General features: G+C 46.0%; 1 protein-coding gene across 7 annotated transcripts in view; it reads right to left on the bottom strand.

Moving 5' to 3' along the window:
- Positions 1-13,070, bottom strand: part of MCF2L2 (MCF.2 cell line derived transforming sequence-like 2) — a 2,345,299-nt gene that overhangs the window by 23,256 nt on the left and 2,308,973 nt on the right. For all 7 annotated transcript variants that reach the window (XM_085635348.1, XM_085635350.1, XM_085635347.1 and 4 more), the window contains 2 exons: positions 10,844-10,956; positions 1,348-1,451 (listed from right to left, as the gene is read on the bottom strand). In XM_085635348.1, the coding sequence (XP_085491474.1) occupies positions 1,348-1,451; positions 10,844-10,956 (217 nt within the window). The remainder of the gene's footprint in view (positions 1-1,347; positions 1,452-10,843; positions 10,957-13,070) is intronic.

Below are 13,070 nucleotides of genomic sequence, written 5' to 3'. Positions count from 1 at the left end.
TCCGCTGGAGATGAATAGCCTCTCAGAGCGAGAGCCGTCTTGGAAATATCAGTACAACATTCTTGACATTGCGTGTTTTTTGCGGTGGCAAACAGGTTTAACCAAGGTTTTCCCAACTGCTGAAAGAGACCTTATACCACATCCGGATGGAGATGGCATTTGTGATCTGCTAGGCATCTTTGGCTGAGTTTACCCGCCTGTCGTTCAGATAGCCCGCCAGGTGTTGAACCATCAAGGAAATGTCCTGACCTTCCAGCCTTGTCCAGAGACACAGGGTCCACAACCCCACCCTGCCCTGTTTGTTGCAGGACCACATGCGGTGGTGTTGTCCATGAACACCTGCACTAGCCTTCTCCTAATGGAGGGAAGAAAGGCTTTCAATGCCAACTGGATCGCCAGGAGCTCCAATCTGTTGATGTGGAGTCTGGATTTCACTGGAGGCCAGAAGCCTCTGATTTCCACCTCTCCCAGATGGTCACCCCATACAAGGAGTAACACATCTGTCAAGACTGTCAGATCTAGTTGGGGAAGAGAGAGGTGTCTGCCGCTGACCCAATCACGGTTCTTTAACCACCACAGCAGATCTTTTGCAGTTTCCTCTAAGATCAGGACCATGTCAGAGAGATTCCCCTGATGCTGCGCCCACTGGAACGTCAGATCCCACTGCACAACATGCATGCCAGCGGGCATGTGTCACAAGCAGGATGCAGAAGGTCATGAGTCTCAGCAGCCTCAGAGTCAGTCTCACCGAAACCCAGGATTTAGGCTTAAACATTGGCATCAAAGCCTGAAAGTCCTGGACACGCCATTAGGGAGGATCTGCGCTGATTGGCGCAGAAAGAAAATAATTCACATCAGCACACTGGTGTGGCGCCTATATAGGCACCGCGTATGTCACTCGAGCGCGGATGACCTCATGTTGAATCGAACTAACCTCCTACCGGCGTGCAGGAGTACTGCTCACGAAAAATTTTAGGATCCAGTCTGGCGCCTGGAGATGATGCTAAGGTAAGGAAACTGCAGCTAGAAATCTCTATCAGATTTACTGCTGTACAGACAAAACAACGATCATGCAATGATATGGATGGACAACAGCAAACGAATCTGTGTCTGATTATTTCTGTGCACATCATTTTCTCAGGGATGGTCATTGTGAACACTTTCAAGGCCTGTGTTCTCTTGCCATTCGCATCTTTCCACCAAGGTTGGTGGTTTCATAAAGAAACAGCCTTCCTATATAACTTGGAACACGTAAATCCTATCAACGTGTATGTAACCTATAAAACCTAATGGGGAATCCTATAAATTAGCAAGACAAAATTCATTTATTTTCAAACATTTTATTACCTGTTTTAGATTCGCCACATGAGTTCTTACACTCTCCCTCTGCTGGATACAGCAAACTTGATGGCACCCAACCTGTCTTCTTGCAAACAATTTCTTTCACTAACCTAAACATTAAGGGAAACAAAAATGTACTTTGATTTCTTTTTCATATAAAGCTACAAGTGCAACAGTCAGCAGTGAACATTTTATTTTTTAGAAGTGAGAGACCTGCAATAGTGACTAGTAATTTTGAATAATAGACAACGAGGCATGTAATCATATAGGAGATAGAAAAATGATAAATAAACACAACCGACCTGGCATGAAAAAACTTTTCATAGCAATTCATACTCAAAAATATCACTGTGTTCTTTCTAGTCGAATTGGTAGTGTTAATACTAACATGACAATCTGATCTGTAACGCTGTTTATACCTTTTGTAACTGCATCTTTCACATTGAGGGTGAGGTCATGAGCATATACATACACATGAACTAAACATTTCAGAGGTTCCCAGATTAAGGTCATACTTTCACCTTGTGTCCAAACCTCTTCGCTCTAAGTCTGCCTTAACTCCCATCACTGTTATTACTTGCTAAAGCTTGTGTATGAATGGTTGTCAGATGGTCTGAGAAAGTTTTCAAAGTGACACTATTAAGCATTGTTAAATGGTGGCTATGTGGATGCACAAAGGCATGGATGATGGTTGTGTATATTTGGATAAATGATTTTAATTGTGATGGTGTATAACTGTGGCTATGTCTTTGTATAACCGTGGTTCTGTCGTGGCTGTTATTACTTGAGTAAGCTTACAGAGCGATGTGCCAATCGCTTTTATGAGTGTGTGTAAAAGGATGTATATTTGCTTAACTAGGAGCCTGATTTAGCTTTGGCGAGCGGAGTCCACTTCGTCAGGGTGGCAGAGGATATTGTCTCCGCCAACCTGACGGACTATCGCCCACCAAATTTAGAGATGACAGCCGGCCCAGCGGTCATCTCCATAGGTTGAAAAGAACCACCAGGATGGCGATTTCCTTTAAAGTACAAAATGTTTGGTGGACGGTCCTTATTGGTTTTGATGGCCATTCACCAAACTTTTAACATCTTTTTTTTTTCAAAACCAATCTCTCAAAGTGGGTGTTTGTTTTAGAAAAAAACAAAACAATAATCCCCATGCCCTGGGAGTTTTCTTCCAGGCAGCAGGGGCATTATGTTTTTTTGTTTGTCCCTCACCGCCTGGGTTTTCCTACCGGTGACAGGCAGAAACAAAAATAAGACTTCACACTGTCCATCCTAAATAGGGCAGGCAGTATAATGCTCTTCCCAAAGAAGTCGGGCTGTCAGAGGAAACCTTCCACTGACGGAGCCAACGGGAATGCTTATGGTCTTTCCATCTCTAAAAGAGACAGATGGATCGAGAGTTTGTGAGACGGACTACTTTGTCCACCAAACGCTCAATGAGGCTATACGTTTGTGTGGTGTCACTAGATAGCATAGGTAAATGGTGACTGTGTCGGTGCATGATGGTCTGTGTGTTGGCATATAATGAATGGTGGGCTTGAGGAGTACAATGATGATTGTGAGTGTGAACTATGGTGCATGTTTGTATGTATAACAGTACGTAGGTTGGCCTTTAATGGTGCCTGAGTGGGTGTAAGATGGTAGCTGCGATGGTATTTGATGGTGTGCGTATATTGGTGGTTTGTAAATGCATGATCATGGATGTCGGATGATAAGTGTAGCGTCATATAACGGTGTGTGGATGCGCATATTCTGGTGGGTTTGCTGACTTATGATGTTGATTGTGAGAGCGTACCATGTAGGTTATGACGTTTTTTATCCTTTAATGTGTTTCTCCTTAGTTTAAAAAGGTGTGTGACATTGAGAAGACTGTGCACTCAAGGTGTGCGTGTGAGTTAAGGTTCATTTGGTGTCTAACTTGTGACCTTCACGACTTGTAAGGCAAATCCAGTATGAACAAATTAGTCATCTTTAACCTTCTTTCAATTTTAGGTATTTTAAGAAATTTAATCAGTTTTTTCATGCCAGTTGTAGGCACGTATGATGGTGGAGGTGCATGGCATAGGATGTTGAATGAGTAAGTATGGTGGCGGGTGTATTGATGTAGGATGCTGGTTTGTGGATGCAAGACGGTGATGTATCAGTATATGATGTTGCTCTTGTAGAGGTTTGATGGTGGGTCAGTGGACATGTGGTGCTGTTATCCTAGTGGATGTGTTGAATAACATGTTAAATGTGTGGAGTATGGGATTGTGTGGACGTACGGTAGTGGGTGTGTTGATGGTAAGTGTGTTTGTGTATGAGCTTCAGTATGACCAAGGGTGTACTCCCCACATCCCTAAGTCTGTCACCTCTCCTACATCAGTTCTTAGTGACTATCTCCTGCTACCAATATGTATGCCTCAGCTACTCATTTGTGCCACCTGATTCCCTCCTAAGTACCCCAATCGCCCTAAAGTTCCTCTATGTACCCTCTCTCCAAACGTTGTCCCTGCATCCCCTTGGTGGGCCCTTCTCCTCCCTGCAGCCCCTTTGTGGGTTCCCCGCCTCCCCTCTGTGCCCAAAGGTCCCTTGCAGCCCATGTGTGTGCCTGCTCCATCTGCAGCCCCATGTGCCCCTCAAACATCTCTCCAGCCTCTCTATGTTGCGCCATGCTCCCCCTTGAAGCCACTCCATGTGCTCTAGGCGCCTCCATGTTCTTCAACTTCCCCCCAGCTCAGCTCTTGCTTGTAGCCCTGGCCCCTCAGTCTTTTCCTGTACGCTTCCTGCGGCCCTTCAATATGTTCCAGGACATACCTAAGTCACCTCTCTGTGCCGCTGGCCTTTACCAGTCCTTATGCCTATCCCTGTTCCCCCTGCAGCCCTTGCATACCATACTGCCCCTTTGCTGGCTGTCTGTGTTCTCCTCCGCAGCCCCTGTGAAGGCCCGACTGCCGTGCAGTCCTTTTGAGTGTCTCCAATCTGCTCTAGTACCTCTGTTGCTCTGCCTCATCCTCTGCACCCAATCTTTGCCCCCCGCAGCCTCACTGTGTGCCAGGTCTAGCCGCCATGTACCCCCAGTCCCCCGCAGTCACTCTGGGTACCCCTGCAGCCATCCTGCTCCTGCTGCCTTACTCTGTGCCTTAACTCCCTCCACAGTCCCCGACGCCCATGCCTGCTCCAGGTGGTCCCAATACCCTGTAGCCTCTCTGTATGATCCTTCTTCCCTCTCTGCAGGCCCCTAGCCTTCCCTCCGCCATGTTAAGGGGTAGGGGAAACTGCCTTTACAACAAGGTTTTTACCACCTTGGGACTTAACCATGCATTTTTAAGCACGCATGTTTTTACCATGGGCATGTTTTTACAACAGATGCCTTTGCCATGCATTTGAGGTAAGATGTGGGGGGGGGGGGTTCTCCCCCCACAAATACATTGTTTTTAAATAAATAAACAATGGCATCCGTTGTAAAGAAATGGATGATAAAAAATGCGTGGTTAAAGCTTGCGACGTATTTCCCAGCGTTGTTCCATCATACAGATACAACCTTTTACCACATTGGGACTTGCCCATGCTTTTTTAAGCACGCATGTTTTTACCACGTGCATGTTTTTACAACAGTTGCCTTTGCCACGCATTTGAGGTACAGTTTTTAAATAAGTAAACAATGACATCCGTTGTAAAAACATACACGTTGTAAAGAAATGCGTGATAAAAAATGCGTGGTTAAAGCTTGCGACGTATTTCCCTGCGTTGTTCCGTCATACAACCCTAACATCCCCAAACTCCCCCGCGTATCTTTTTTTTTAAGTCTCCCAAAGTTTGGGAACATCGAAAGATATGTAAAACAAAAAGTACATTAGAGGGCGTTTGCCCCTTCCCTTTGCCCAAGAGTAGGAGATGGTTTATTCATTATTTCCACCCCCACCTTGACCAAGGACAAGGAAGAACATTACCCCTCAGCGAAGGGGGCTAAATAAAAGACAAGAGTGGGCGTCCTTCCACTGTTCCCCTCAATGAAACGGGGCGCAGGAATAGGAGCCAGCTGACCCGCTCATTTGTGGTCGGTAACATTGTTGAGGACACGGCAGAGACGATCACATGCCATTCGCACCGGTACCCGTTTCCAACAGATAACAGGCAGATGTCAGCTGACTTGCTCCTCTGCGGCACACACAATATTGCAGGCCAATGAGGAACATGTCAGGATCACCTGTCACCTACCTGTCTGCCCTGTTTTCTCAACTGGGGAGTAGGGCACAGGAGCAGGGGACATCCTCCTCTGTGGCCTGTTGCATTGGGAGGGCCACTGGTGAGTGGGTCAGGGGTACCCGTCTCTATGCCTGGTTACCAACTATGCACTTAAGCAGATGAGACGGGACCCTTGCCCACCTTCGTTGTTTTTCTTTTATGCCCCCTACTCGTTGGGCGAGGTGAGGGACAGCGTGGCAACCTTCCACCCCCCTCGCTCTTGTGCAAGGCAAGAGAGGGCATGGAGCCTAGCCCCCTCTTTTTGGTTAGGGTGAGGGAAGCGATGGCCCTCTTGTACGGCAAGGAAGGGTGCAATTAACACCTTCGCTCTTTGTCAAGGTGAGGAGAGTTGGGAGCACAGACCAGGGCAGCTCTTCTACCCTTAGGCAAGGCAAGTGGAATGGGCTGCTTGTCCCCTGCCCTGCCTTAAGTTAAAGCCAGGGAGGACACATATTATGCCCCCCACCCCATGGGCAAGGCAGCAAGGGTCTGTGATCAGCTGTTCTAGTACTGCCAAGGTTAGTGGGTTTGGAGTCAAAGGCTCTTCTTTTCACATCTCCCTGGCAACAGGTGGGTAGGAGTCGAGAGATGAACACAGAGCAGATTTCCCCTCCATGAGACTTACATTTGGAAGTCATTGATGCTGTGGTGTGTTCATATCAACTATTGCTGTATCACCTGGAAACAGGCACAAACCTCATGCCAGATCCACTGCAATGTGATTTACGAATGTATTGACGAACAACCGACCCAAACATCCATCACTGTCCACCAAACGCTATTTCACTCTGTATCCTCAAAATAAACGCATTCACCAACACGATCTATTGTCCTTCGCTTTTGCACTTAACGCACTTTCATACCAGGTTGGTATCCCACTGTTTTGAATGCTTTTTATGTGTAATTGTATTCTTCTGTTTTTCTTAAGACTAATTGATCCGAATCAAAAGCTTTGATTTGAATAATTTCCATAATCAAAGTAAGTCATGTTTCAGTTGCATAACCCTGGCGCCAGTCACAAAGGTATAACTTGTCTGGGGTAGACCCTGTTACAATCCAGAGGGGACATTTCCCGGTGGTGTGGGCTGGGATTTTTCTTTTAAAGTGGCACCAAGACTGGTTTGCACAGAACTGGTCTATGTAGCGACACAAGAGCAGAACATATGATGCCCTGAAATGTGCCAGAGAACTTATGAAAGGCTGAGGTAAATTCAAGCATCAAGTACATCATGTGTTTGTTTTGCTCAATCAGGAGCCTGTGTACAACAAGTATAGCCAGACATGGATCCCTGTTGTATCTTGTCTTGCTGCAACACATTCTTCCCCAGTGCTCTGTTCCTTGCTGCTCTTCCTGAGTGTGTGATGTCACGCAATGCTGATGTGTGCCTGGCTGAATGAGTGCCAGTTGGTGGGGTGACCTGGATTGTAGAGTGTTGGTGGGACAGGGTGTCAGCTGGGTATGGGCTGAGCAGCAGGATGCTGCTCCTGGTGGGGCTTAACCATCATCTTACTTACTTGGAACTATGATTCAGGAAACCTTCTATATTATACTCTGTGGAAAGCCAGACTTTGATTACAACAATCCCTTACCTCATTGTGCCATCAGACTCAACCTGTGCTTCACTGGTAAAGCAAAACAAGGCTGAAACATGCCCATGTTGCTGGTAATAAACACAGAGAACGTGGACTAACACAGGACTGTCCATTTTAGGGGGGGAACAAAGCTCATTTCCATATGGTTGGCCTCTACCTGTGGCAGTATAGAGATCAAACATGAAGAGATGCATCCCAGAGTACTAACCAGACATTAATGCCACAACATTGCATCCAGAGGTCATTTTTCTGTTGTGTTTAATCCAATCCATTTCTCAGCCACAAATACCAGGCAGATATCTTCCAAGGAAATCGTTATTGTATTATAAGGACAGGCATGAAATGAATGACCTTTTTGATGATCCGGTTCTGCAGCTTTGCGGGAAAGCATTCTCAAACGCCAAGAACAGAAACTGCTCTGCTATCTTGGGGGAGAATTTGGCACATTTAATCAGCTTTGAACCTGGTCAGGGTTCAAGATGGCTGCATCAACTTTGCCTGTCCGGACCTGTTACCGTTCTTTGCGCTCTCCAAGTGGAACCTAGATGTTTCTTTATCTAAGAGAGCTCACTAATGGACGACCAAATTCAAATGGCTTTGGAAGAGTCGATGGAATATCAGATGAGTGGCTTCAAAGAGACTTTCCAAAGTGGTCCTACTACACCTTCCCCTACATGTCTGATTATAAAAGTAGGTGATTGCACACATGGCGTTACCGAGTTGGCAGTGGTGGTTTGGTTTTGCCCAGGAGCTCAATTCGGCCATGAAAGGAGGAATGTGGCAAACTAACAATCATGGGGTGGTGGTCAGCGGGCTGCTTGAAATCAGCAGTGATGTTGCCGCGATGGGACCAGGATAGCAGCCTGGCGTTTCCTGGCCTCTGAGCAGCATGCCTGGCGTAAACTTTCTGAGGAGATGTTGCAAATGAACCTGCATCGCATGCAGGCCCTTGGACGACAGCACAAGAGCCACCTCTTGAGTTAGACATGGGGTGTGTGACATCATGCCAAAGAAGAAATAAAAGAAGGACGATTTATTTAGGCTAAAGCATTCTTCTCACAAGCAAGGGCGGTTGTATGTCAGAATATCGAAAGCAAAGACCATCTGGAAAAAATAATTTAATCCTAATATCATTACAAAAACATCGCTCTACTATGCGTAGATTTTCTATTCTTAACTCCAATGCTATTAAATTTAAACAAAATGTAAACTGCAGTATTCTGGTACAGTGCCGCAGGCCAGAAGGAAACAATATTTGACAGCCATGAGACAGGGCGAAAGAATACTTTTGAATACTATTAATGCAATGCATTACAACCAGGACTAACTAAAAAATAAACACACTCTCCATAACCCCCCACGGTAACAGAATAACATCTTAATTATTCCCCGTCATCCTCCATAAATGGCTGCAAAAAAGAAGACAATGCTACTGGGCAGTTTTATTATGCCACCGCTCTGGAACCGTGCAGCAAAGCAAAACAAGCATTGGCATAGCCAATAGGTCTCGCCTTTGGGACCTTATAAGTGTTTAGCCATGCAACACTTGATGTTGTTGCACCAAGGATATTGTGCTGGATAACTAAACACTTATAAGGTCCCAAAGGCAAGACCTATTGGCTATGCCAATGCTTGTTTTCATTAATGTCACCATGGTCCAAGGTCACACGACTTCTTCCTGTCCTGTCCGCAGTTGTATAACGTCTCTTCGTGTGATATCATCACAGGTCAAAAGCGTCATATTACTAATGCTACTCCAGACGTTTTTGTGAATCGACGTCCATCTTGAAATCCATCTTTGTTTCAAATCACATAGCCACAAAGGGCGAGTTATTTTGTAACTCTTTACCCATCACAGTGGTTTAAAGGACTCATGGAGTTTTATGTGCATTTCCCATCTTACCATTTAAAACTTTTTTAATGTAATCCCAAAAAAATAAAACAATGTAAATACACGTAACCAAAGTGCACACAGGTAATGACACTGGCACTGAAATACATTCGCTTTATCACTTAGAACACATAAAGAAAAAAGGTCTAAGTCAAATAACATCTTTTCGGGAATGCAGTTTGCTATGTGTTTGCTGTAGGGGGTGGGGGGGAGAGAGAAGGGGGGGGGCGGACGAGGGTTGTTTAAAACAAGTCGCCCTGTCTCGCGTTACAGTCACTCCCTATCACCGGGACGCTGAATGTTCATCAAGCAAAACACTGCTTCCTGGGACTTGAAGTCTTGTTTTAAAAACAACTTGGCTAATGTACCGGTAAATAATGATTTGCAAGAAGAAAGCACAGGACGGAAAAAGTTGTGTCATTTAGTTATCTGTTAACTCTACAGGTATCTGAACAGAAGGTTTGTCCTACTTTAACAGATAACAATTGCACATCAAAACAAAAAATACAGTAGCTAGCTACCCCCTTCTCTGCCTAGTTCAGTATATTTACACTTAATAAAATGCATTTTCGCTGTGGTCATTTCTGAACCAACACTCACACGTGGGGATTCAGAGTGAGCGTACCTGGAGCAAGGAGGTCTCTCGCGTCGCTCCGGGTAGGCGACAGCTGCTCGTCGGGTTGCTGGGGATGCCTTGCGCTTCCTGGAATCCCTCAGTGGCCGAGTAACATGTTGGCGCTGGGGCCAATCCCAGCGCCGCTCCTCCTGGATGCTTCGTTGCCGGGGGACACTTCAGCACTTGTGCCAATCCCTGCGCGCCCCTGCGGTGACGTCGGCGGACTCCGGGCCGCAGCAGTGATTGCGGTAGCGATGATTTTGGGTTCTTTTTGGCAAAAGGGATCGTGCAGACCCCCGGGCCGCAGCGTTGAAGTCCGCAAGCAGTATTGACGGCTTCCGGGCCGCAGTGGTGTAACTGGCAGAAGGCATTCATGGCTCCCGGGTCGCGGTGGTGCAACAGGCAGCAAGTATTCACGGCTCCAGGGCCACAGCGGTGAAACTGGCACAAAGCATTCACGGCCCCCAGGCCTCAGCGGTGAAACTGGCAGAAGGTATTCGAAAGAAATGAAAGAGGATCGCGCCGGAGCTTTTCTTTATGGGGCCATGTGTTTGAAACACATGGCCCCATAAATATAAGAAACCTTTTGCAACGGGAGGAAGTCGAACGAGCCAGTCCAAGTGGGACGGCTCTAAAAGAGAAAAGTGTACGTCACTGAAAGATCTTTTCCAATGGCTGGCCACCGTTTAGCATAAACGGTGACGCCAGCCAATGGAAAAGAGGGGCAGGGCTTAAAGCCCTTTACAGAAGTTACTCTAAATCATTAAATCTCGCCAGCGAGACTGCGCATGTCTGCGCAGCCTAAGCCAGGCGAGACCTAAAAAGTAAAGCATGTGACCTGTACCTGCTATGTGTGGTCAAACATGCTAGTAATTGGCGCACATATGGCATTTCTGAATCCTGGTATATCAGTGACTTCTACCCCACCTGCTCGCCTGATCTCTAGTGGAAAGCAACTGCTGCTGATGTAAGTTGATTGAGCTGTCTGAACGAAGACATGAAGGGCAGTTTGATTTCCAGATTCTAAACACAACATCAAGAGAATCAAAGAAGCTGAAAATATGCAGACATAACAAAGGTGACTAAGAAATGATTCTACATTACTACTAAAATGTTACACGTTTTGCTCCCTAGTAGATAAAGGTTTTCTTAGACCGGGCTCTACTTACCATTGTCCATTCTCTCCTCCTTTTACAAACTGGACTAGATCACCATGCTGCAGTATGAATGAGTCTGGGTAACAGGCTTCAAAACTTCCTTCAACTCGAAAAAGGCTAGCTCCCTGAAATGAACAAAAAATGCATATCAATAAAATAAAACGCTATACAATGTGGTTAGAATGGGCACTCAGATATGAGAAATACAGGACAAATATGTTTTTATCAATAAAACATGGGAAGATCCTCCAGATCTAAAGATTTTCAGAACTGATTTATACCAGAATTTTTTGTTGTTGTTGTAATTTGAGAGCCCAATCCAGGATGGCCTCTGCTGCTATTGCAGCGACAGCCCTGACACTATTAGAGTTTACACTCAACGCCCTAATCTACCTTTTAACTGTTTTATTTTTCTCTCCAACACACTGTTCTTCTGCTGTGATCCCCATGCTTTCATTTACCCTTACACCTGCCACCCTTCTTCCATTACGCTGTGGCTTCCACCCAATGTCCTGCCGATGACCTGGAGCCTGCTATGTTGCAATCTTGCAAAGCAGCTGTCCATGGTGGGCTCCAGGAGACTGAAGATCATCTCCACCTGGATCTTCAAGCAGCCTGTGGATGACAGCAAGCAGCAAGCTCATCTTCCTGTGCAGCCCCTATTTCTACTCTGCACCATCGTCTGCTGATGGTTCAGTCAATGTGCAACATGGAGCGTATCAACATACTGATAAGCGGGTAAAAAGAAAGAAGATTTCTCTTCGAGACTTGAGTCACTGTTCCATAAAGTGAATGGTGCAGAACCTTGGATCAAATGATGCCTTCTAGAAGCCAATACAATTCCTTGAAAGAGGCGAAGCATGCTGAAATTTGTTTAAGCTCAGACAAAGGCAGGAAGCTAAGGGCCTTATTTAGAGATTAGAGGATGGGCTAACTGAGAGCTACTTATGTTCAATGAAACGCATTGAGAGCTACTAACATTATTATTGTTGTATGATCTCAATTTTGTTTTATGCATATTAATTCAACCAAGCAAAAGCTTTCTAATTTAATAAGCTGGGTTACACACAGGTAAGCTACTCAGAGGTAGCTAGCTGGAGAGCTTCAGTAGCTCACGAGCTACTGGCTGGAGACACCTGGACTATACCATCCCAAATGTGGCTGATTTCCATCCACCTTATTTACAAGTGAATTATAGCCTATAGGAATTGTAATATGATGGATGGGGTATCCATTTCATTTTGATATATTATCCCATCAGCCATGCTCTAAATTAGGCCGTACATTTTTACTTTACTTTCTGTTATCAGTAATCCACATGGATAAACAGAAATACAAGTTCCAGAACACACAGCCTCTGTGAAGTAAGGAAGACTGATATCAGGCACCTTAAGAGATTAGCTGAGGAAGCCGCTAGAGGCCACCTACGAATATGGCAGCATAATTGATCGGCTCCCGAGGTCGGAGCACTAAATCCTTCATTAATCCTCCACATGCAGCCCCATCGCCCCTCACACGAACCTGCCCCAGCTGCCATGACCCCCAGGAGCCAGACGTAGATGATTTATCTGCCACTTTCCAGGATATCGCAGCAGAGGAAGAAACAACCAGGTGGGCCTGTAGTACTTGCTGAGCCGGGTTTGCAGCCGCACCCCGGGACTGGCCCTTTCTGTGGCTGGGCTTTGTGCACTTCCCCAACAGCGCTCACCACACCCTGCTGTGGCGCCTCCTGAACAGTGTGCAGCGGGCCTGCATTGGGCCGATCAGATGAGAGCCAACCGGGGTAGTGGGCTTGGCATCGTTCCTCGCGCCAAGACTGCTGCTCGTGCACAGCCTGAAAAATATTCATGGTCTACCTTCCTTCTGCTCGTGAATGCCCCCCTCCCCGCCTCCACTGAAGATTGCCCCCATGGCACTACCACCAAGCTAGGGAGTCCATACTACTACAAAGGTCCAGCAGTTTAGATTGCTAAGTTGTGCATGGGAAACTTCTTAAAAGATGTCTGAAGTGTGCCACGGCAGCCTGTATGCAGTGTTAAACTGCCAATTCGACTAAGCAAAATAAACCCCTAGCCAGTCCTAATACTCCCTTGTAGTACATATAAGTCACCCCTAAGGTAGGCCATAAACAGCCCATAGAGCAGGGTGTATTGTATTTAAAAATTTGAACATGCACTTTTAAGTTATACATGTCCTGGTAGTGAAAAACTCACAAATTCGTTTTTCACTACTGTGAACC

The sequence above is a fragment of the Triturus cristatus genome, chromosome 11 (assembly GCF_964204655.1).
Source record: "Triturus cristatus chromosome 11, aTriCri1.1, whole genome shotgun sequence".
Lineage (NCBI taxonomy): Eukaryota > Metazoa > Chordata > Amphibia > Caudata > Salamandridae > Triturus > Triturus cristatus.
Note: the sequence above shows the minus strand (reverse complement) of the source record. Positions and strands in the feature narration are given on the sequence as shown.